Source organism: Bufo bufo, chromosome 1 (assembly GCF_905171765.1).
Source record: "Bufo bufo chromosome 1, aBufBuf1.1, whole genome shotgun sequence".
Taxonomy (NCBI): Eukaryota; Metazoa; Chordata; class Amphibia; order Anura; family Bufonidae; genus Bufo; species Bufo bufo.
The window spans coordinates 606,756,821-606,777,895 of record NC_053389.1 but is presented as its reverse complement, the minus strand read 5'-3'; the positions used below and the strand labels follow the sequence as shown (position 1 = coordinate 606,777,895).

General features: G+C 46.1%; 1 protein-coding gene across 2 annotated transcripts in view; it reads right to left on the bottom strand.

Annotated features, from left to right (window-relative positions):
* The window catches only part of PSTPIP1 (proline-serine-threonine phosphatase interacting protein 1), a 137,623-nt gene that overhangs the window by 63,114 nt on the left and 53,434 nt on the right, over positions 1-21,075 (bottom strand). For both annotated transcript variants that reach the window (XM_040413609.1, XM_040413610.1), the window contains exons 4-5: positions 16,328-16,362; positions 15,078-15,184 (exon numbers count right to left, since the gene is read on the bottom strand). In XM_040413609.1, coding sequence (XP_040269543.1) covers positions 15,078-15,184; positions 16,328-16,362 — 142 coding nt within the window. The remainder of the gene's footprint in view (positions 1-15,077; positions 15,185-16,327; positions 16,363-21,075) is intronic.

The window sequence follows — 21,075 nt, the reverse complement described above, 5'->3', positions numbered from 1 at the left end:
GTCCAGAAAGAGTTAAAGGGAACACGGTAAAAACATAACCCAAAGAATAATGTCGTAATTGCATTTTTTCCTAGTTTCACCCCACTAATATACTTTCCCATTTATTTCTAGATATGGTAAATTAAATAGTGCCATCAAAACATACAGCTTTGTACCACAGAAAAACAAGCTCTCAAATAGCTAAATGGAAAGGTAAAAAAAGTTATAGCTGCTGGAGAGAGGAGAGGGGAGAGGGGAGAAAAAAATAAAAATATCAAAGTTGACTTGGTCCAGAAAGAGTTAAAGGGAACCTGCCATGTGAATATGGTGCCTGAGCTGACTGCAGAGCAGAGCACAATGATATATAGTTTAGTCGGAGAAGATTCAGTATAACATGTATTTTATTAATTAACATTTCTGCTTAATCCGAGTTTAGTCCTATGCAGTGACTGACATCCTTCCCTGTATGACTGTATACAGTCACAATCACTGGTTAGGACTACCCACATGACTCCTAAGCATATAAAGGCCAGGCAATTAAATGCATGAAATACAAGTTATGTTCAAGTCTATGTTCAAGAGCGCAGACACTGCACATACGGTAGAGAAAAAGGTGTTCAGGAGCAGCACAGCAAACGGCTAGCGTAGCGCGATAATGGAGATCATGCAGCAGCTGGGCAGGGGATCACAGATCCAAAGCGATCCAAAGGCATGTAGAAATAGTAGAAGGCCACAGCAGCATATCCAAAATCCTTCTTTATTTCAGTCGATCACCGCATAACATAGCATAAAAATAGCAGCAACGTTTCGGCTAGAAATAGCCTTTGTCAAGCATATTTTACAATTAAAACACCAAGTATATATCCAGCATGTCAATGCCGCCCACAATGATAACAATCCAATCAACAGTTGTTTCTCTATGCTACACCCACCTAGTTAATATTCACCAGGCTGTTGTATAACATTCATTAGCTGTTTCGAACGAACATGGGCAGAATTCACACATTCACATATTCACCTGCGTGCGATGATGGTATGTACATATCCTCATGGTGGCTGGCGTCTCAGGATGGAAAGTGCGCATGTCCACGGGCGTCATCAGAAGGCGACACACACAGAGCAGCGCCGCAACTACTAGTGACGAACAATACAACGTGGTGGTTAGCGTCCCAATGTTCACACTGCGCATGTCCGCAAACGTCATCAGAGGGCGGCCGGCTAGCGTCACGATGCCGCATCTTTTACTGACGTGGCAGGCAGTGTGACAGGGGAGGCAACATAGCTGCAAAATAGAGAATGTCCGCGTTGCCTAGGCACAAAACAACGCACACAATAATGGATACAATGACACATGGTAAAAATACAATGTGTCACGTATCACAGTTAGAGCGGAGATCGCCTTGTAGATGAATAGATACATTACCCACACAGGTGTGTACAGGGGCGTAACTAGAACTGACTGGGCCCCACAGCAAATTTTTTACAGGGCCCCCCTCCCTTAGGGTCCATTCAGATGTCCGCAAGTGTTTTGCGGTCCACAAAATGTCCGCAAAACATGGATACCAGCTGCGTGCGTTTCGCATTTTGATAGTTCCCTATGATAGAAATGCCTATTCTTGTCCACAATTGCAGACAAGAATAGGCCATGTTCCATCTTATTTTGCGGGGGCCGCGGAATGGAACTACGGATGCTGACAGCACACGGTGTGCTGTCCGCATCTTTTGCGGCCCTATTGAAATGAATGGGTTTGCACCTGTTCCGCAAAATTGTGGGACGGATGCGGACCCAGAACAACAGACGTGTGAATGGACCCTTACTTAAAATAAAACCTTTCAAAAAACCTCTCTTTCTCTTTGTATCACTTTTTTGACAGCTAAAACTTTTTTTTAGATTTCTGCCTAAAGAGCTGAAGCTTTTCTTCAGGTGGATGAATTGTAGTTTTTATTGGTACCCTTTTTGAATAAAAATTATTTATATTTTTTAATAGTGAAGGCATTTTTGGACATAGCAATGTTTTTTTTAAATGTTTATTTACCTATATTTAAAACACTGTGAAAGGGGGTGATTGGAACTTTCATCCCAACCTCTGCCCACTCCTTCCTCTGCCAGCCTCCTGTACTATAGCATGCGGTACGTGGCAGCCTCCCTTCTCTGCCTCCGCTGCTCTGCCATGTACTAGTGCTTATTATGGCACACATATGCATGCACCCTATGCCAGCCCAGAACCATCCTGGCATCACATTTGTGTATATGTAACTTAAGAGAAAGCCATAATAAGCACTAGTACATGGCAGAGCAGTGGAGGCAGAGAGGGGAGGCTGCCATGTCCCGCATGCTATAGTACAGGAGGCTGGCAGAGGAAGCGTGGGCAGAGGTTGTGATCTGGCTACCTGGCAGCTACATGCTGAAGGCTTCAGCATGCAGCTGCCAGGGGGCGATCCCAGCATCTGCCAGCCTCCTGTACTATAACAGAAGCAGATGAATGCATTTTATTATATAGGAGGCTGGTGGGACTGGGATGGCAGCTACATGCTGCAGCCTGCCATGGCTGCACACTCAGAACTTTGCCTGCTGCTGTACCTGGTCTTACCTCCCCTCCTCTCCCAGTCTGTGAACTTGACAGACTGGGAGAGGAGGAAAGGGTTAACTACTTTGACTCTGCCCTGCCCTCCTCTTTCCTCATGCCCAGAGAGGCCCCAGAACCACTGTGCACTAGTGCAGGTGCAGCTGCAGCAGGCAAGGGGGGGAGGGGGGGAACATGGGGGCCCAGGCACATACCTGAAAAAACGAGTGCTGTGCATGCCTGCTGTGCCTCCCTCCGCCCTCTGCTGTGCTTCTTCTCCCAGCCTCCCCGCCCCGTGGGGAGGACTTCATTTGGGGGCGGGCTGCCACTGTGCTGCCTGAAGAGATTCATTTGCATAGTGTGCTGCCGACTTGTTCTCTGGCAAGTGTCACACTATGCAGGCAGAAGAGGCAGCGAGTCAGCAGATAATCATGGACGGAGTCGCCCGCCGAAGCATGCCCTGTGTTAATGAATGGGGAAGTAGGATGGATGGGAGGGGGGCGGGCCCCTATGTGACCGCACCAAATGTAAAGGGGAGGGGATTTGGAGGTGTTGTTTTCGGGGGTGGGGCCGGCCTGAAAACGTAAAATGATGTACACACAGTAAGTGTGTGTGTATGAGACACTGCTCCCGGGCCCCTTGTCAGCCCGGGCCCCGAAGCAGCCGCTTCCCCTGCTTCCCTGGTAGTTACGCCACTGGGTGTGTACATATAATGATATGTACCAATACAGAAGTATAAAGCATGTATACCCAACATATAATGTTATAATGAAAAAAGATCATCCTACTTGGTGACCTATCTGTTGAAACTGGTGATCAGGTAGTTATCAATCAATAATCATAGGGCTAAGCATTGTCATGTATTTAATTGGTTTTCAAATACATAAAATATAAAGTAAAAAATACATATAACAGAGAAGAGTCTAGCTGATTCCAGCCACATTGAACTCAAGATTGAGTCCAAATGGCTGCAGGGACTTCAGCGTATAGATCCATTTGAGTTCCTTTTTTCTCAATATCGCATCCTTGTCACCACCTCTCCGTAAAAAACCCACACTGTCTATAACTCTGAAGCGAAGTTGGTTGACTGAGTGCCCCGCCTCAACAAAATGTTTAGCAACGGGTTTATCCATGTTCTTATTGCGTATAGTGCTTTTGTGCTTATTAATGCGTTCCCTAACTTCCATGGTAGTCTCTCCCACATAAGTGAGGCTACACGGACATTGGATCGCATATACCACGTCCCGTGACCTGCAGGTGTAATAGCCATTGATTTTATATTTTTTGCCACTATATGGATGGAAGAAGTGATCACCTTTAAGCACATTGCCACAATTACAGCAAGATAAACACGGGTAAGTACCGTTTTTGCGCGGAGCAAGTAGTTTTTGTGTAGTCATTGTCTGGTCGCTAACATCAGTTTTAACCAGCCTATCACGTAGGCTAGGGTTCCTCCTGTATGCCATCATCAGCGGGGACTTGAATTCTTCTATCTCTGGCAATCCCCTTTGGAGTATATGCCATTCCTTCCTGAGGACATGCGCAATGTCACCACTGTCCCGGCCGAAGATGGAGACAAAGGGAACCCTAGCCTTAGGTCTGGTTTTTGTAGATTGCTGAAGTGTGGAACCTCTGTCAACCAACTTCACCTTATGTCTAGTTCTGTCAAGAAGATGTTTGGGGTAGCCACGTTCAACAAATCGTGTGCACATGGCATCCACCCTTTGTGTGCAAACATCTTCCTCGGAAACTATGCGTCTAACCCTTAAAAGTTGACTCCAGGGTATGGAATCAAGCATTTTACGCGGGTGATAGAAACACCCTCCTTATGCATGATAGCTATCAGTGGGCTTCTGATAGAGGTCCGTAGCTAAAAGACCCTCCATCACATACACCCGTACATCAAGGAACTGCAATTCACTAGCTGATGAAGTGGCTGTGAATTGCAGTCCTGGGACACCCGCATTCAAATGTGAGTGGAAACTGTCCAACTCATCAGTCGTCCCGGTCCAGATCATGAAGATGTCGTCGATGTAGCGCCACCAACATAGGACCCTCCCAAAAAAGGGGGAACGGTAAACCAGTTTGTCCTCAACCTCGGCCATAAAGATGTTAGCGTAAGTTGGGGCCATATTAGACCCCATGGCCACACCCCGTTGTTGCTGGTAGAAGGTGTCCCTGAAGAGGAAATAACTCCTCCTCAGGACCACCTCAAAAAGATGGAGGACAAACTGGTGCACCCCCGGGGAGAGTCCCATGTCGGTCAGGGCCACATCGACGACACCTAAACCATAAGTATGGTCAATTGATGTGTACAAAGACACTACATCAAAGCTTACCAATAAAAATTGGGTGGGTAATTGTAACCCGTGTAGCTTGGATAGAAAGTGTCCTGTGTCCTTGATATAGGATGGGGCGGAGGTCGCCCGGACCTGCAGCAACCTGTCAAGAAAGACCGACAATGGGTTAAATACAGAACCCCTACCGGAGACAATCGGTCGACCCGGAGGGTTGTTCAGTCGCTTATGTATTTTGGGGAGTATGTATAACATCGGGGTGATAGGGTGAGGCACCGTGAGATATTGATACAAACCATCATCGATTGACTTTGAAGTCTATAAACGGTTGCCTGGGGATCCCAAATGGGATATTATGCGGGAAATCGGGGTGATATTAGGTGAGGCACGACTTAACTCAATCATCGATGATGGTTTGTATCAATATCTCACGGTGCCTCACCCTATCACCCCGATGTTATACATACTCCCCAAAATACATAAGCGACTGAACAACCCTCCGGGTCGACCGATTGTCTCCGGTAGGGGTTCTGTATTTAACCCATTGTCGGTCTTTCTTGACAGGTTGCTGCAGGTCCGGGCGACCTCCGCCCCATCCTATATCAAGGACACAGGACACTTTCTATCCAAGCTACACGGGTTACAATTACCCACCCAATTTGTATTGGTAAGCTTTGATGTAGTGTCTTTATACACATCAATTGACCATACTTATGGTTTAGGTGTCGTTGATGTGGCCCTGACCGACATGGGACTCTCCCCGGGGGTGCGCCAGTTTGTCCTCCATCTCTTGGAGGTGGTCCTGAGGAGGAGTTATTTCCTCTTCAGGGACACCTTCTACCAGCAACAACGGGGTGTGGCCATGGGGTCTAATATGGCCCCAACTTACGCTAACATCTTTATGGCCGAGGTTGAGGACAAACTGGTTTACCGTTCCCCCTTTTTTGGGAGGGTCCTATGTTGGTGGCGCTACATCGACGACATCTTCATGATCTGGACAGGGACGACTGATGAGTTGGACAGTTTCCACTCACATTTGAATGCGGGTGTCCCAGGACTGCAATTCACAGCCACTTCATCAGCTAGTGAATTGCAGTTCCTTGATGTACGGGTGTATGTGATGGAGGGTCTTTTAGCTACGGACCTCTATCAGAAGCCCACTGATAGAAATACCCTCCTTATGCATGATAGCTATCACCCGCGTAAAATGCTTGATTCCATACCCTGGAGTCAACTTTTAAGGGTTAGACGCATAGTTTCCGAGGAAGATGTTTGCACACAAAGGGTGGATGCCATGTGCACACGATTTGTTGAATGTGGCTACCCCAAACATCTTCTTGACAGAACTAGACATAAGGTGAAGTTGGTTGACAGAGGTTCCACACTTCAGCAATCTACAAAAACCAGACCTAAGGCTAGGTTTCCCTTTGTCTCCATCTTCGGCCGGGACAGTGGTGACATTGCGCATGTCCTCAGGAAGGAATGGCATATACTCCAAAGGGGATTGCCAGAGATAGAAGAATTCAAGTCCCCGCCGATGATGGCATACAGGAGGAACCCTAGCCTACGTGATAGGCTGGTTAAAACTGATGTTAGCGACCAGACAATGACTACACAAAAACTACTTGCTCCGCGCAAAAACGGTACTTACCCGTGTTTATCTTGCTGTAATTGTGGCAATGTGCTTAAAGGTGATCACTTCTTCCATCCATATAGTGGCAAAAAATATAAAATCAATGGCTATTACACCTGCAGGTCACGGGACGTGGTATATGCGATCCAATGTCCGTGTAGCCTCACTTATGTGGGAGAGACTACCATGGAAGTTAGGGAACGCATTAATAAGCACAAACGCAATAATTACATGGATAAACCCGTTGCTAAACATTTTGTTGAGGCGGGGCACTCAGTCAACCAACTTCGCTTCAGAGTTATAGACAGTGTGGGTTTTTTACGGAGAGGTGGTGACAAGGATGCGATATTGAGAAAAAAGGAACTCAAATGGATCTATACGCTGAAGTCCCTGCAGCCATTTAGACTCAATCTTGAGTTCAATGTGGCTGGAATCAGCTAGACTCTTCTCTGTTATATGTATTTTTTACTTTATATTTTATGTATTTGAAAACCAATTAAATACATGACAATGCTTAGCCCTATGATTATTGATTGATAACTACCTGATCACCAGTTTCAACAGATAGGTCACCAAGTAGGATGATCTTTTTTCATTATAACATTATATGTTGGGTATACATGCTGTGGGGGGTTAGCTCTTCTCTGGGGGTCATTCACACAAGTATGGTCACCAGACACCAAGTTTCAGGTCCAAATATCACTTTATTTGGCACCTCAGCAAACCAAACATAAATGATACAAAATAAACACCTGCCCGGCTGGGCTCTAACTAAACATATAATAACCTGACTCACCTAAAGGACCGTTCACACACGTTCATAACATGCGGCTTTCTCAGCCCAATAGTCCAGCAGCCTCCAGGCTTTAGCAAATGCAAGTCCCTTTGGGGAATTGTGGTCCAGCAGTCCTCCCGATTCTGACCTTGTGGCCCTTGTACCACGGGCGTCACTGCATCCCCCAAATTCCAGGCTATCTCCCAGCCTTGTGGTCCCTCAGCCTAGCCCAGCTGAGACCACACAGACAGAGCCTCCAGGCCTCTGTCCACAGGTAACACACTACCCCCTTTCTGACACCCTGGGAGGTGCCTTATGCCAGGCTGATTACCTCCAGCTTCTCTCACCTGTGGTGGAACAGGGGTGTGGACCACACTATCCACCCCTTCCTTGCCTCTAACCTGAGTGAGACCTGTCACTGTCTCACATATCCCCCCCCCCCTTTGTTCAAGCCCGTGAGGGTGAACACCTGCATAACCACGGGAGGCTGGTGAGAGGGTATCGACCTGGCCTGGACGTGGGGAACAGCCACCCACCCTGCTCTTTGGCTGCTCCCAATAAGAACCGGCCCAGATTGGCTTTACAGCCACACTAAGTAACCCAGTGTCAGCGAGCACTAGCTGCCGCTGACACAGAAAATTACCGGTTCTTATTTCACAGAGGCCAGGAACCTCGGTGACACGTTCCTTCCCTTTGTTCTGCCAGGCCCACGCCAGCAGAGCTTGGTTTATCACCAAAACCAACATTTTGCCTAACCGAAACTGCCTAAAGGCCTCATGTGCCCATCTCATGGCCAGATATTCTTTTCTTACTCTTTCCCGAGTGATAATGATGCGCTCTCGCACTCTTCGATCTCTCTCTCATTTTTGATTCTCTTGCTCCCGCACTTGCGCCTCATGTCCTTTCTTGGACTGCTGCAGCTCTTGACTGAACTGTTCCCAGTCATGGTCACGTCCCGACACTTCCTCCTTTGCTTTGCAGGGCTCCTTCACCAAAGCCTGCTTGCCCCTACTCGCTTCTTTAGTGGCTTTTTCCACTTCGGCCGCGTCCCCCTTTGGCTTAACTTTGGTCTCTGCAGCACCTGGAGACTTCACGTCAACCAACACATCGGCCTTCACTTTTTCAGCCTTTGTCTTCTTGGAGTCTCCAGTCTCTTTGACCGCCTTCTCATCCTTCTCGGACATGGCACCATACACTTGCCCTGGTAACCCCTCCCCCTCTTTCTCATCGAGGCAGGAGGCACCAGGGTCTTCAGCAGACTCCTTGTCTTTTGTCATTTTCTCCAGAGGCTCACCCAGGACACTGTTCTCCTTTTGAGGAGGAGTCAGGAGATACAGCCCATCGTAATAGCCCGGATCCAAAAACTGATCGTTCACCTCCTCGTACTTCTTCCCCAGCAGCCTGCTGGCTATTTGGAAGGCCTTGCATGCAGAGGGGACGTCTTCCAGGCCTAGGTTACACGCTACCACGGGTCTGTGGTCTTCGGCATTCACATCAGCCCCATCAACTGGTTTAGCAGAAGCATCTTCCATCTTCTCTGCCACAGCCAGCACCACAGTGCCACCATCTCCCGTCCCATTTTTAACAGGCTCTGGCTTCATGACGTCTTCCAGAGAACTCTCCTCTTCAGGTTTCTCACCTTCCACCGGCTGCTCGAGAGCACACTTAGATTTCTCCAACTCAATTTTTAAGCTCATGGGATTTTCGGTCTCCTCTCTGAGTTGCTTGTTCAGCCTCTCCAATTCAGCACGCTCCTCAAGCGCTTCTTCAAGGGCTCTAGCCAAGGAGAGGGCCTTGGTCTCCTTTTCCCAATCATCAGTCTCTGCTTGGTTACATTTTTCATCATATCGAGCCGAGATGCATTTCTCTTTCTGGCTCTCCTCCTTTTCCCTTTCTGAAGCCTTCTTCCATTTCTTTGTGAAGACAGCTAGTCCTTTCTCTGATGTTTCTAGGGAGCGTGAGGAGAGAGAGAGATCAAACTCCTGTTTGCAGCTGTACTGTCGTGTCAGGTCACCTGCAACTGTCTGGACATGGGCCTCAGACACTAGGCTGACGTCACCCGACTTAATTCCCATCTCGTCAGATATAATTGTCTGGTCGCTACTAGTAACCACCTTTGTTTCGCAGGACCTTGACATGGTAGCTTCACTCCCCGGGTTGCTATCGGTCACAGCACATAACGGATTAGGTACCAGTTCTGCAGGAGTTTCGTCACTGACTGCAGAAGTGTTTCCACTTCCCCACAAGTCACGGAACAACGGGAAATCACGGCCCAACATTCCCTCATGTATTAGCATATGTATCACATCAGGTTCACAAGTCCCAGTTCTCACTGGAGTCTCACACTGAGTGAGAACCACCGGATAGTCCTCATTATCCGCATGACTGTCCCGCACATCTATCATTTGCGGCTCAGTCTCCAGTCCTGGTGTCTCAACACCTCCCGGCTCGGCAGATAGCAACTGATGCTGGTTCACACCAGAGTTCACGGCTTCTGAAGCCCCAGGGCACTGGTCAGCAACCTGCCCAGTCTCCAGAACCGTGCTCACTGTCACTTTGTCTTTTACACCAGAAAAACACGGAACAGTCTTACCCACAGACGTCACTGGTTCGGCAGTCTCAGGCGATGAGGGAGAGCCAGGAACATCTTCCCCCAGGTCACAGTCCTTCTCCTGGACATTAGGAACCTCCTGCCATGGATTCCTGGTTACCTGACTTCTGACCATAGGACAATCAGGTTCACACTTTGTGACTTGACGGCATCTCCAACAGCGCTTTCTTTGTTGCAGGACAGCGGCCTGCCGTCGTGGTTGGTTGCACCTAGCACCCGCATCACGGCTCCTCCGGACATCCTTTTCTTCCCGACGGTTGCCCTTGGCAACAGAACACGTCACCTTTTTGACTGTTTTTTTAGCCGCATCCTCGACACTTTGGACTTTTACAAATTGTCCACTCAGCTTTGCAGGTTTTTTCTCCAGGGCCCCCTGCAATGGCGTCCTCAAAGCATCAGCACAGCTGTTACCCTGGTAAACGCTTTGGGTTAGGAGTTCTCTTTGTCTTTCATACTCCTTCATGAGTTTTTCATGCTCCTGCTGCCACTTCAGGTGCCTTTGGTTAGCCTCCAGATTGGCCTGCCTCAGCTGCTCGGTGAGATCCTCCATCCACCCCATAGCAGCAGACAGCCCAGGCACCAGAAAATTTTTCAGCAACAAGTCCACTAACAGAGACCCGGCCTCCAGGTGTCTCACTCTCAAGAAATAATTTCAGCATTCACAGTCTCTTTCCCAGGGCTGCTGGCACTTTAAATCCACACAGCAATTTTCTTTGCAACACAGCAGAATTCAGCAGCACCTGCTCTTGCCGTTGCCCCTAGCAACCAGTTATCTCCTTTCAGCAGGGACACCTGCCCCCATCCGACACCAATTGTGGGGGGTTAGCTCTTCTCTGGGGGTCATTCACACAAGTATGGTCACCAGACACCAAGTTTCAGGTCCAAATATCACTTTATTTGGCACCTCAGCAAACCAAACATAAATGATACAAAATAAACACCTGCCCGGCTGGGCTCTAACTAAACATATAATAACCTGACTCACCTAAAGGACCGTTCACACACGGTCATAACATGCAGCTTTCTCAGCCCAATAGTCCAGCAGCCTCCAGGCTTTAGCAAATGCAAGTCCCTTTGGGGAATTGTGGTCCAGCAGTCCTCCCGACTCTGACCTTGTGGCCCTTGTACCACGGGCGTCACTGCATCCCCCAAATTCCAGGCTATCTCCCAGCCTTGTGGTCCCTCAGCCTAGCCCAGCTGAGACCACACAGACAGGGCCTCCAGGCCTCTGTCCACAGGTAACACACTACCCCCTTTCTGACACCCTGGGAGGTGCCTTATGCCAGGCTGATTACCTCCAGCTTCTCTCACCTGTGGTGGAACAGGGGTGTGGACCACACTATCCACCCCTTCCTTGCCTCTAACCTGAGTGAGACCTGTCACTGTCTCACAATGCTTTATACTTCTGTATTGGTACATATCATTATATGTATACACCTGTGTGGGTAATGTATCTATTCATCTACAAGGCGATCTCCGCTCTAACTGTGATACGTGACACATTGTATTTTTAACATGTGTCATTGTATCCATTATTGTGTGCGTTGTTTTGTGCCTAGGCAACGCGGACATTCTCTATTTTGCAGCTATGTTGCCTCCCCTGTCACACTGCCTGCCACGTCAGTAAAAGATGCGGCATCGTGATGCTAGCCGGCCGCCCTCTGATGACGTTTGCGGACATGCGCAGTGTGAACATTGGGACGCTAACCACCACGTTGTGTTGTTCGTCACTAGTAGTTGCGGCGCTGCTCTGTGTGTGTCGCCTTCTGATGACCCCCGTGGACATGCGCACTTTCCATCCTGAGACGCCAGCCACTATGAGGATACGTACATACCATCATCCCACACAGGTGAATATGTGAATGTGTGAATTCTGCCCATGTTCGTTAGAAACAGCTAATGAATGTTATACAACAGCCTGGTGAATATTAACTAGGTGGGTGTAGCATAGAGAAACAACTGTTGATTGGATTGTTATCATTGTGGGCGGCATTGACATGCTGGATATATACTTGGTGTTTTAATTGTAAAATATGCTTGACAAAGGCTATTTCTAGCCGAAACGTTGCTGCTATTTTTATGCTGTGTTATGCGGTGATCGACTGAAAAAAGAAGGATTTTGGATATGCTGCTGTGGCCTTCTACTTTTTCTACTGCACATACGGTGTCTGCGCTCCTGAACATAGAAGCCCAATGGCTTAGGTAGGTTTAGTGTAGGACCCGCCTGACCTGAGACCACCTTGGCGCTTGGTAGGCAGGCTTGTGTTTTGATCAAAATATATTGGCTAAGTGTCTCAGATTTTATCATATCAGAGTGAGGACTTTGTCCATATATAATGCTTGCATCTACTTTACTAAGTGCATTATTATCTTATTTCTGTGATTTTCTTCAATAATATGGCCAGTGACATCCGCAAATTTATATATCATACTGTGCAGGATGTTTTTACCTTTGTTTTTTCTGTGATTTTTTTGTTTAAGAATGCTATACATCAGGCACCAAACCTGCTTTGGTTCCTCTGGGCCCAGACACCTTGGGATCATTGTAAAAACAATGAATTCTTAGGTGTATCAAAACATTTTACAGGAGAATATAATGACAGCAATCCATGACCTCAAGCTGAAAAGAAGTTGTGTGATGCAACAAGACAATGACCCAAAGTACAAAAGTAATGCAACCAAAGAATGGTCAAAGTAAAAGATTAGAGTTTTGGAATGGCCAATTCAGAGTCCTAGCTGTAACCCAATTAAGATGCTATGGCATGATATTAAGAAGGCCATGCATGTAAGACATTCTCTAAATTCTGAAAAACTGAATAACATTTGCAAGGAGGGATGGTCCAAAAGTTTACCTCAACATTGTGGAATCTTATTTGCAGCAAAAGGAAGCAATTTTTGGATGTGACTACTGCTAACATGGGATCTACAGGTAAGTCAATTCAAGGTTTAACGTACTATAGCATGTCCAAAGGAGATGCAAATCTGTAAGAATTATTGGGGTCATTTATCTAACTGATGTAAAGTATAACTGGCTTAATTGCCCATAGCAACCAATCAGATTCATTCCACCTTTCACTTTTGACAGCTCCTGTGCAAAACGAAAGGTGGAATCTGATTGGTTTCTATGGGCAACTAAGCTAGTTCTGCTTTACAGCAGTTTGATAAATCTCCCCTGTATCCTCATAGGTCACCATCAGTGCTACAGACTTTTCTTTTGGCTTCTAATAAGCAACATGAAACATGGAACCCTATTCTTCTGATCATTAATGGTTCCATTGGTCAGACCCCTTTCCAATCAGACATATATGGTATATCCCCCTTAAAATTCTAGTGATTGTTTTACCTACGGAAAAAAAGGGCTTTTCTGGTTAAGGCTGGCCATACATTTGAGATAATGATCATTCGTTCAAGGGATTGTTCGTACAAACGATCCCATCAACTAAACTAGACAACCAGGGACTCACTTTAGCCAAAAGTGATTGGCTGAATTCAGATGATCACGCCATCAACTTCCAGTTTTGGCCAATGAACGGCTGAAGTTTTCCAACATGGCAAATCACATTTTCACGCAGACAAGAGTCTGCCGTTAGCCATCACAAACTTTTGTTCACGTTAGTTTTTCAAACGACAGTCAGCTGGAATGGCCGAAATCTGCCATTGCTTCGGGCTTTAATCTTATGTAAATCACTGAAGAAAATGCACCAAAAGGATATGTCACTGACTAAACTAGCTGGTCATACAAGCAGATATTAAAAGCTGAGACTTCCGCCAATATGTTCCTGTCAGGAAGATATCGGAGCCCATCATTGCACCACGTCACGGTCACTCAGCATGGCAAAGGGTCCTACCACTACGCTAACTGTGGTGTGAACACGGTCTGAAGGTGATGTGATCCAGCTCACAGCCCAGCCTGCACACAAATGCCTAGCAGGACAGCCAGTGCAATGTGAACAAAGCAGGACTGTGAGCCCCACCCATATCAGACCATGTGATGAAGGATTCCAGGTGCAAAGGAATGTTCAATTGCCAGATGAAGGCACATTCAAGACATATAAAACAAAATCACTGTAGAATTGCAGTGGCCAATATGGCGGAACTGCTCAGACCCCAAACACTGTAGCGTGTTTCTCATTGGGCGAGCAGTCCCATCGCATGTGAACCACAGAAATATCGTGGCAGATATGGAGGAGCTGCTCAAACCCCAAACACTGTAGCGTGTTTCTCATTGGGGGAGCAGTCCCACCGCATGTGGACCGCAGCAAACGACCATCCCGAGCAATTAATGCGTACAAAGGAGGACGCCAGCGCGGTCCACATGCACCACAAAAGCATCCTGCACAGGCAGAGCATTGTGCGGATGAAAATACAATTATATAAATCACTGAAGAAAATGCACCAAAAGGATATGTCACTGACTAAACTAGCTGGTCATACAAGCAGATATTAAAAGCTGAGACTGAGGCATTAATTGCTCGGGATGGTCGTTTGCTGCGGTCCACATGCGGTGGGACTGCTCCCCCAATGAGAAACACGCTACAGTGTTTGGGGTTTGAGCAGCTCCTCCATATCTGCCACGATATTTCTTTAATCTTATGTGTATGGCCACCTTTAGAAAACTCATTTTAAAATAGCCTTTTATGGAACTTTGAAATGATGTAGGAGGGAGTGCGATTCAGGATACTTACAAGCTAAAGTGTGTACAATTAGCATGTTGCTGGAGCATTCCCCCAACAGTTAACTAATCACTGGGATCCCAGCAATCAGACACCCGCTGATCAGCTTGTCATGGGACGCTTTTAACAATAAGGGGTTGTCCTAAATGGAAAACCCCTTTAATGTAGAAACTATTATAGAATAAAAAGTATATTACAAAAAAGTAATTTATGGTAACTCTACTACAGTATTAGATTGTTAGTGTACAGAACAGAACAAAACCACATTTTAGGTGGAAATGCACTGGAAAATATTATTCAAGTGGAACAATAGGGAAATGGTAAAAATGTATCAGATTTGTCATTGTGTGTAATCTAGGCCTATTTGATGGATGAGATGGAAAATTATACCCTTTAGTGAAGATGGATTTATTATTTGTAATGTGTTTAAAGGGAACATTGCACATTTTGCGTTCAAGTAATCAGATGTGACTATCTATGCTAGATTTTGATGTATGACTTCTAGAAGTAACATGCCCATTTTTAATTTTCTAATTAACATTTACCTTTTTCCTCAGCGCCTTTTGCCTCTGTCTGAAGTCTTCCAAACTGAGGATCTCTTCTTTTAATGTTGTTGCAAGCTGGATATGCGAATTTCCAATACTCTCAATTTCTAAGACAAAATCAGGGATACATTGTAGAAAGGTCACAGAAAGCAAGCTTTTTATGATGTGCAATTTTGTAATCTTGGAGGTTCTGATATCAGATCCATTATTGTCTGTTTTGTAAATGATTCTAAATGATCCCATTGACATGTCTGTCAGGATAGTGTTATTTTCATGCTACTGTATTCTGACATAAAAAAAACAACAGAAACCTGACCAACAGGACACACGATCAGAGCCATATTTGCTTGTCTATGTTGCTAGTAATATTATCAGTTCAACTAATTTCAAGACCCCTCCAAAAAAATTCAAGTTTCAAAATATCATAGTGTTATGTAGTGCTTGCAAATTCATCGATTTGCAGAAAAAGTAGATTGAGCCCATATGCAAATGGGTTTTTGAGAGCACCAATGGTGCACCTTTCCCCTCAGTACAGCGTTGTCCCTTCCTTATGCTTACTAAGCCTTTCTTATTCCTTAGCGATTGACAGGTCCAGGCTTTTGAGAACTGCTCTCACCAGGCCCCATAATCTCTTGTGTGCACAGTGGATCAAAACATCAACGGCACACTCCTAATCTGCAGGGCAGTAACAAGATTATTTACTGTGCATGTGCCAGAAATTCTTGCGGACAACGTTCACGTGAGATTACGGGGGCCACGTGAAAGCAGTACTCACAGATACCTGGTCCTGTCAGTCACCAAGTGCAAAGGAACAACGTTGCATCAAGGAGAAAGGCCCGCTTTCAGTTCTTCAAAAACTTATCTGTATATGTGTTCAAACAACTTTTCTGCTAATTGAAGCAACAGTTTAACTAAAGAAAGATAACGCTACAAATTGTCTCTACAAGCACTACAAGATACTCTGTAGTATATTAAAAGCAAGGCAACAGACATCTAGCGTAAAACAAGTTGATGTGTGAAATATCCCTAGGGTTTACTTCAGAAAGGTGACAGTTTGCATTGGACATTTCGGCCCTTCCCAAATGAATGGATATGGTGGATGGAGGAGAGTGGTGCATATAGCGTCTATTTCCTGATGTGGTGTGGCTAGTAAAATGACAACTTCCTGCCATATAATTAGCAGTTCAGAAACCTCCATTTTTTATTAGAATCAAAGAATTAAAAAAGTTAAGAATTAAAAGTTGACTTACGTTGTTTTAAAGTTTCAAAGGATTCGCGTAGTTTGCTGGAAAAATATACATACAAGCCATTATACAAAGAAACACATTGTGGTACACAAATGTATATTAGTTTGCACATAGCTTCTACTGTTATATATTTATTTCAAATTTTGCAGCTTATATTTTTCCAGCGTGGTTCTTAACACTGACAGTTATTGGACTGAGGTTACTTGGATCCACCAGAAGAAGTGATTCTAAGGCTACTTTCACATCTGTGTTGCTAATTCCGGTTTTGAGATCTGGCAGAAGATCTCAAAACCGGAATTAAACAGATCCATGCCATTTAATACATCTGGATGCATTTGCTTGGCCAGATGCGGTTGTATTAAATAAAAACTGAAGAAAGTGGATCCAGTATGCAAATCATTGTAAATCAATGGGCACCAATGACTAACATTGATTTTCATGCCGGATCCAGTTTGTTCCGGACCGGACACAAAACCACAACTTGCAGTGGTTTTGTGTCTGGCACCAAGACGTAACAAAATGGAACGCATGCATACTTTATTCCTCCTTGTGCCCATGAAGCTCCTCCTTTTGTTAGGTGTTTGACCGGGTAAGACAACTGAATCCTGTGCTCAATGGCCCTGTAATATCACACCTACATCAGCGCCACAATTTTAGAGCTTGTGCAATACAGCATTTGGTTCCTGTCCCAGAGAGATCTGTACTGGGAATGCACTGAAATTGCGGCGCACAACTCAGATGTGAGATTACAGGGCCAAGCGAGCACAGGATTCAGGTGCCTGACCCTCTAAATTAATTAAGGAAAAAAAAGGGGCTTCATGGACACAGGGAGGTACAAAAGGTGTACAGAAGAGCTAGGGCCCACCCTTGGGACATGAAACTATTAATTAGCATATTGGAACAAACTGTTTTTCACCTGAACACGGCATCTGGTTGTAATAAGAAAGATACTGTTAATTGTCTCTTCAAGCCCCAGCATCCACTATGATAGGTTTGATATGCAAACACCGAGGCTCAGATTGGCCTTCAGGGGAACAGGTGGATCCTCTGGTTAGCCCCTGAGAAAGGGTAGTCTGGAAGTCCTCCACCCCTGGCAGATATCGTACATGGCACAGTAGACTGACTGCCCTACGTACAAATAACAAAATAATAGCAAAGACAGGTGCACTCTGCGGTCTTACTAAACCCTCAAACTGATTTTAAAATTGAGAGATTAGCCAACATGTCCTACGGTGTAGGACATGTCTGAGCCCGGGCACCACGCCAAGGTTTCTCAAGTAGCCCGGGACCTAACACTCTCCTACCTGAGCCATATGGGCAATACCAGGAGCCAGTGGGCAAATTACAGGAGCATGAGGCCGACTCACAAACAACTCACCAGTTACCTCCAGCATGTAACCATGCTTGCAATGGGAGGAGGGAGGAGTCTGCGAGTCCCACTCAAGACTGGCTGATATGGCCCAGGCCTCACAGGTCCACCTAAATGTGGCCTGTAGATGGAAAACAGGCACATTTAAATTGGAGTTTATACACCTCCAGGAATCTCTATATATACAAACTGAAAAGAATGGCGTGGTATTAGCAGGAGGTCCCGGGCTACTTGAGAAACCTTGGCGTGGTGCCCGGGCTCAGACATGTCCTACACCGTAGGACATGTTGGCTAATCTCTCAATTTTAGCCTCAATATCACGGTCGGCGTGACTATCACATACGTGACGCAGAGGGAGGGAACAAGGAAGGCCCTGCCCAAGTGAGAGGGAAAGTGGTGACCCCTGACTCACCTGGCTGCCCTGACGTCCCTAGACGGGTTCCTCACCCGTACGCCGATCACGTGCCTGGCTTTCCCTAAGCTGAGCCCTAGATAGTGAACAGGGCGGTGGGAACACTAGTCCGCACCACTAGCTCTAAAGGAAAACACCAAGGGAAGGACAGACAATACAAACTCAACATATAATCCCAGGTGGGCGACAACAGGAGACAACAAGAAGCCCAACAGGGATCCGGAGGATAGCACTCTGGAAAGACAACCAGGATTTACAACTCCAGTGGGTCAGTATAGATGTCCAGGCAGGAAGCTCTATAACTGGCAACTAGAGAAGTGTGAGGAGAGAATATAAGGAGGTTGGGAGTGGCAGACAAGAAACAGCTGAGGAGGAGAAGCTACGGATCCCTGATTGAGACAAAAAGGATAGCAAGGCAAACACAGAAAACAATCACTAAGAAACAACGTGATCTTTAGATATAGAGCGCGCAGCCACCCGCTGCGACCTCCTGACCCCGGGTATAACGGAGTCAGACGTGGCTCTTGATACCCTCGTGACAGTACCCCCCCTTTCACGAGGGGCCTCCGGACACTCAGGACCAGGTCTCTCCGGATGAGAGGTATGGAAAGCCTGAATTAACCTGTTGGCGTTTACCTCTGACGCTGGAACCCACATTCTTTCCTCGGGACCGTAACCCCTCCAATGCACCAGATACTGAAGAGAGCGGCGGACCCGACGAGAATCAACAATTCTGGCTATTTGAAACTCCAGATTACCATCCACAATAACAGGAGGAGGTGGCAGTGGTGATGGTTCTAGAGGTGGAACATACTTCTTGAGTAACGATTTATGGAAGACGTTATGGATCTTAAAAGTCTGAGGTAGCTCCAGGCGAAAAGCCACAGGGTTAATGACGGCTACTATTTTATAAGGACCAATGAACCTAGGGCCCAGTTTCCAAGAGGGAACCTTCAACTTAATATTCCTAGTAGACAACCACACATAGTCATTCACTCCTAGGTCCGGACCTGGCGACCGTTTCTTATCGGCCATGCATTTATATTTACCACTCATCTTTTTCAAGTTAACTTGCACCTTCTGCCATACCAATGAAAGAGATGAAGAAAACCTTTCCTCTTCGGGAACCCCAGAAGACCCCCCCTCTTTGAAAGTACAAAATTGGGGATGAAAACCGTATGCACCAAGGAATGGTGACTTGCCAGTGGACTCCTGATAATGATTATTTATGGCAAACTCAGCTAACGGTAAATATGATGACCACAACTCTTGGTTTTCAGACACAAAACACCTTAAATATGTTTCTAGGTTTTGGTTGGTACGCTCAGTCTGTCCATTCGACTGAGGATTGAAAGCTGAGAAAAAGGACAAGTGTACCCCCAAACGGGAACAAAAAGCTTTCCAAAACTTAGAAATAAACTGGGTTCCCCGATCCGAAACCACATCGGAAGGGACCCCGTGAAGCTTCACGATTTCACTGATAAACACCAAGAGCAAGAGTTTTAGCATTAGGAAGTGCGGGTAGCGCAATAAAGTGTACCATTTTGCTAAACCTGTCTACTACTACCAAAATAACTGTTTTACCCGCAGACAACGGTAAGTCAGTGATGAAATCCATTGACAGATGTGTCCATGGCCTATTGGGGATAAAAAGTGGCAATAAAGACCCTGCTGGACGTGTATGAGAGACTTTCGCGCGTGCACAAGTAGAGCAAGTAGACACGAAATCCATTACATCCTGACGCAACCTTGGCCACCAAAAACGACGAGATAATAGCTCCAAGGTTGCTTTACTACCCGGGTGCCCAGCAAGTGCCGAATTATGATGTTCTTTTAATAATTCAAGACGCAGGTTTAACGGTACAAACAATTTCTCTGAGGGGCAAGAGGCCGGGGCGTCCCCCTGGGCCTCTAACACCTTTCCCTCTAGAACAGAGTGTACAGCAGAGACAACCACTCCTCTTTGTAAAATAGGTACCGGATCACTAACATTACCCCCTCCAGGGAAACTACGAGATAACGCGTCTGCCTTGGTATTTTTTGCCCCAGGACGATAGGTGATTACAAAGTTAAATCTGGTAAAGAATAGCGACCACCTAGCTTGTCTAGGGGTGAGACGCTTAGCCGATTCTAGGTACAGAAGGTTTTTGAGATCCGTAATCACCGTGACGGGGTGGATTGCTCCCTCTAAGAAGTGACGCCACTCTTCAAGCGCCAGTTTAATCGCCAACAGTTCCCTATTTCCAATATCATAGTTCTTCTCTGCAGAAGATAATTTTTTGGAAAAGAAAGCGCAAGGGGGCCATTTGCCAGGAGACTGACCCTGAGACAATACAGCCCCCACTCCCACCTCTGACGCATCTACCTCAACAATAAAAGGCTGGGAGACATCAGGTTGAATTAGAACAGGTGCCGAGGTAAACCTCTCTTTTAGCGGCGTCAGACCATTTGGAAAAATCAGTCCCCTTCCTAGTCATGTCGGTAAGGGGTTTAACGATCACTGAATAATTTTTAATGAACTTTCTATAGAAATTTGCGAAACCCAAAAACCGTTGTAGGGCTTTAAGGTTCTCAGGAAGATCCCAATCTAAAATTTCCTGGACCTTCCCAGGATCCATACGGAAACCTGAAGCAGATAATAGATATCCCAGGAACTGTATTTCCTGAACGGCGAAGACACATTTTTCAATTTTCGCATATAATTTATTCGTCCGTAGGACCTGCAGTACTTGCCTGACATGCACCTCATGTGTTTTCAGATCAGCCGAATAAATTAAGATATCATCTAGGTATATGACTACAAACCTGCCGATGAGATGACTAAAAATATCATTAACGAAATGTTGGAAGACAGCGGGGGCATTGGTCAGACCGAAAGGCATAACTAGATTTTTATAATGCCCCTCAGGGGTGTTAAAAGCTGTCTTCCACTCATCCCCTTCCCTGATACGAATCAGATTGTAGGCCCCC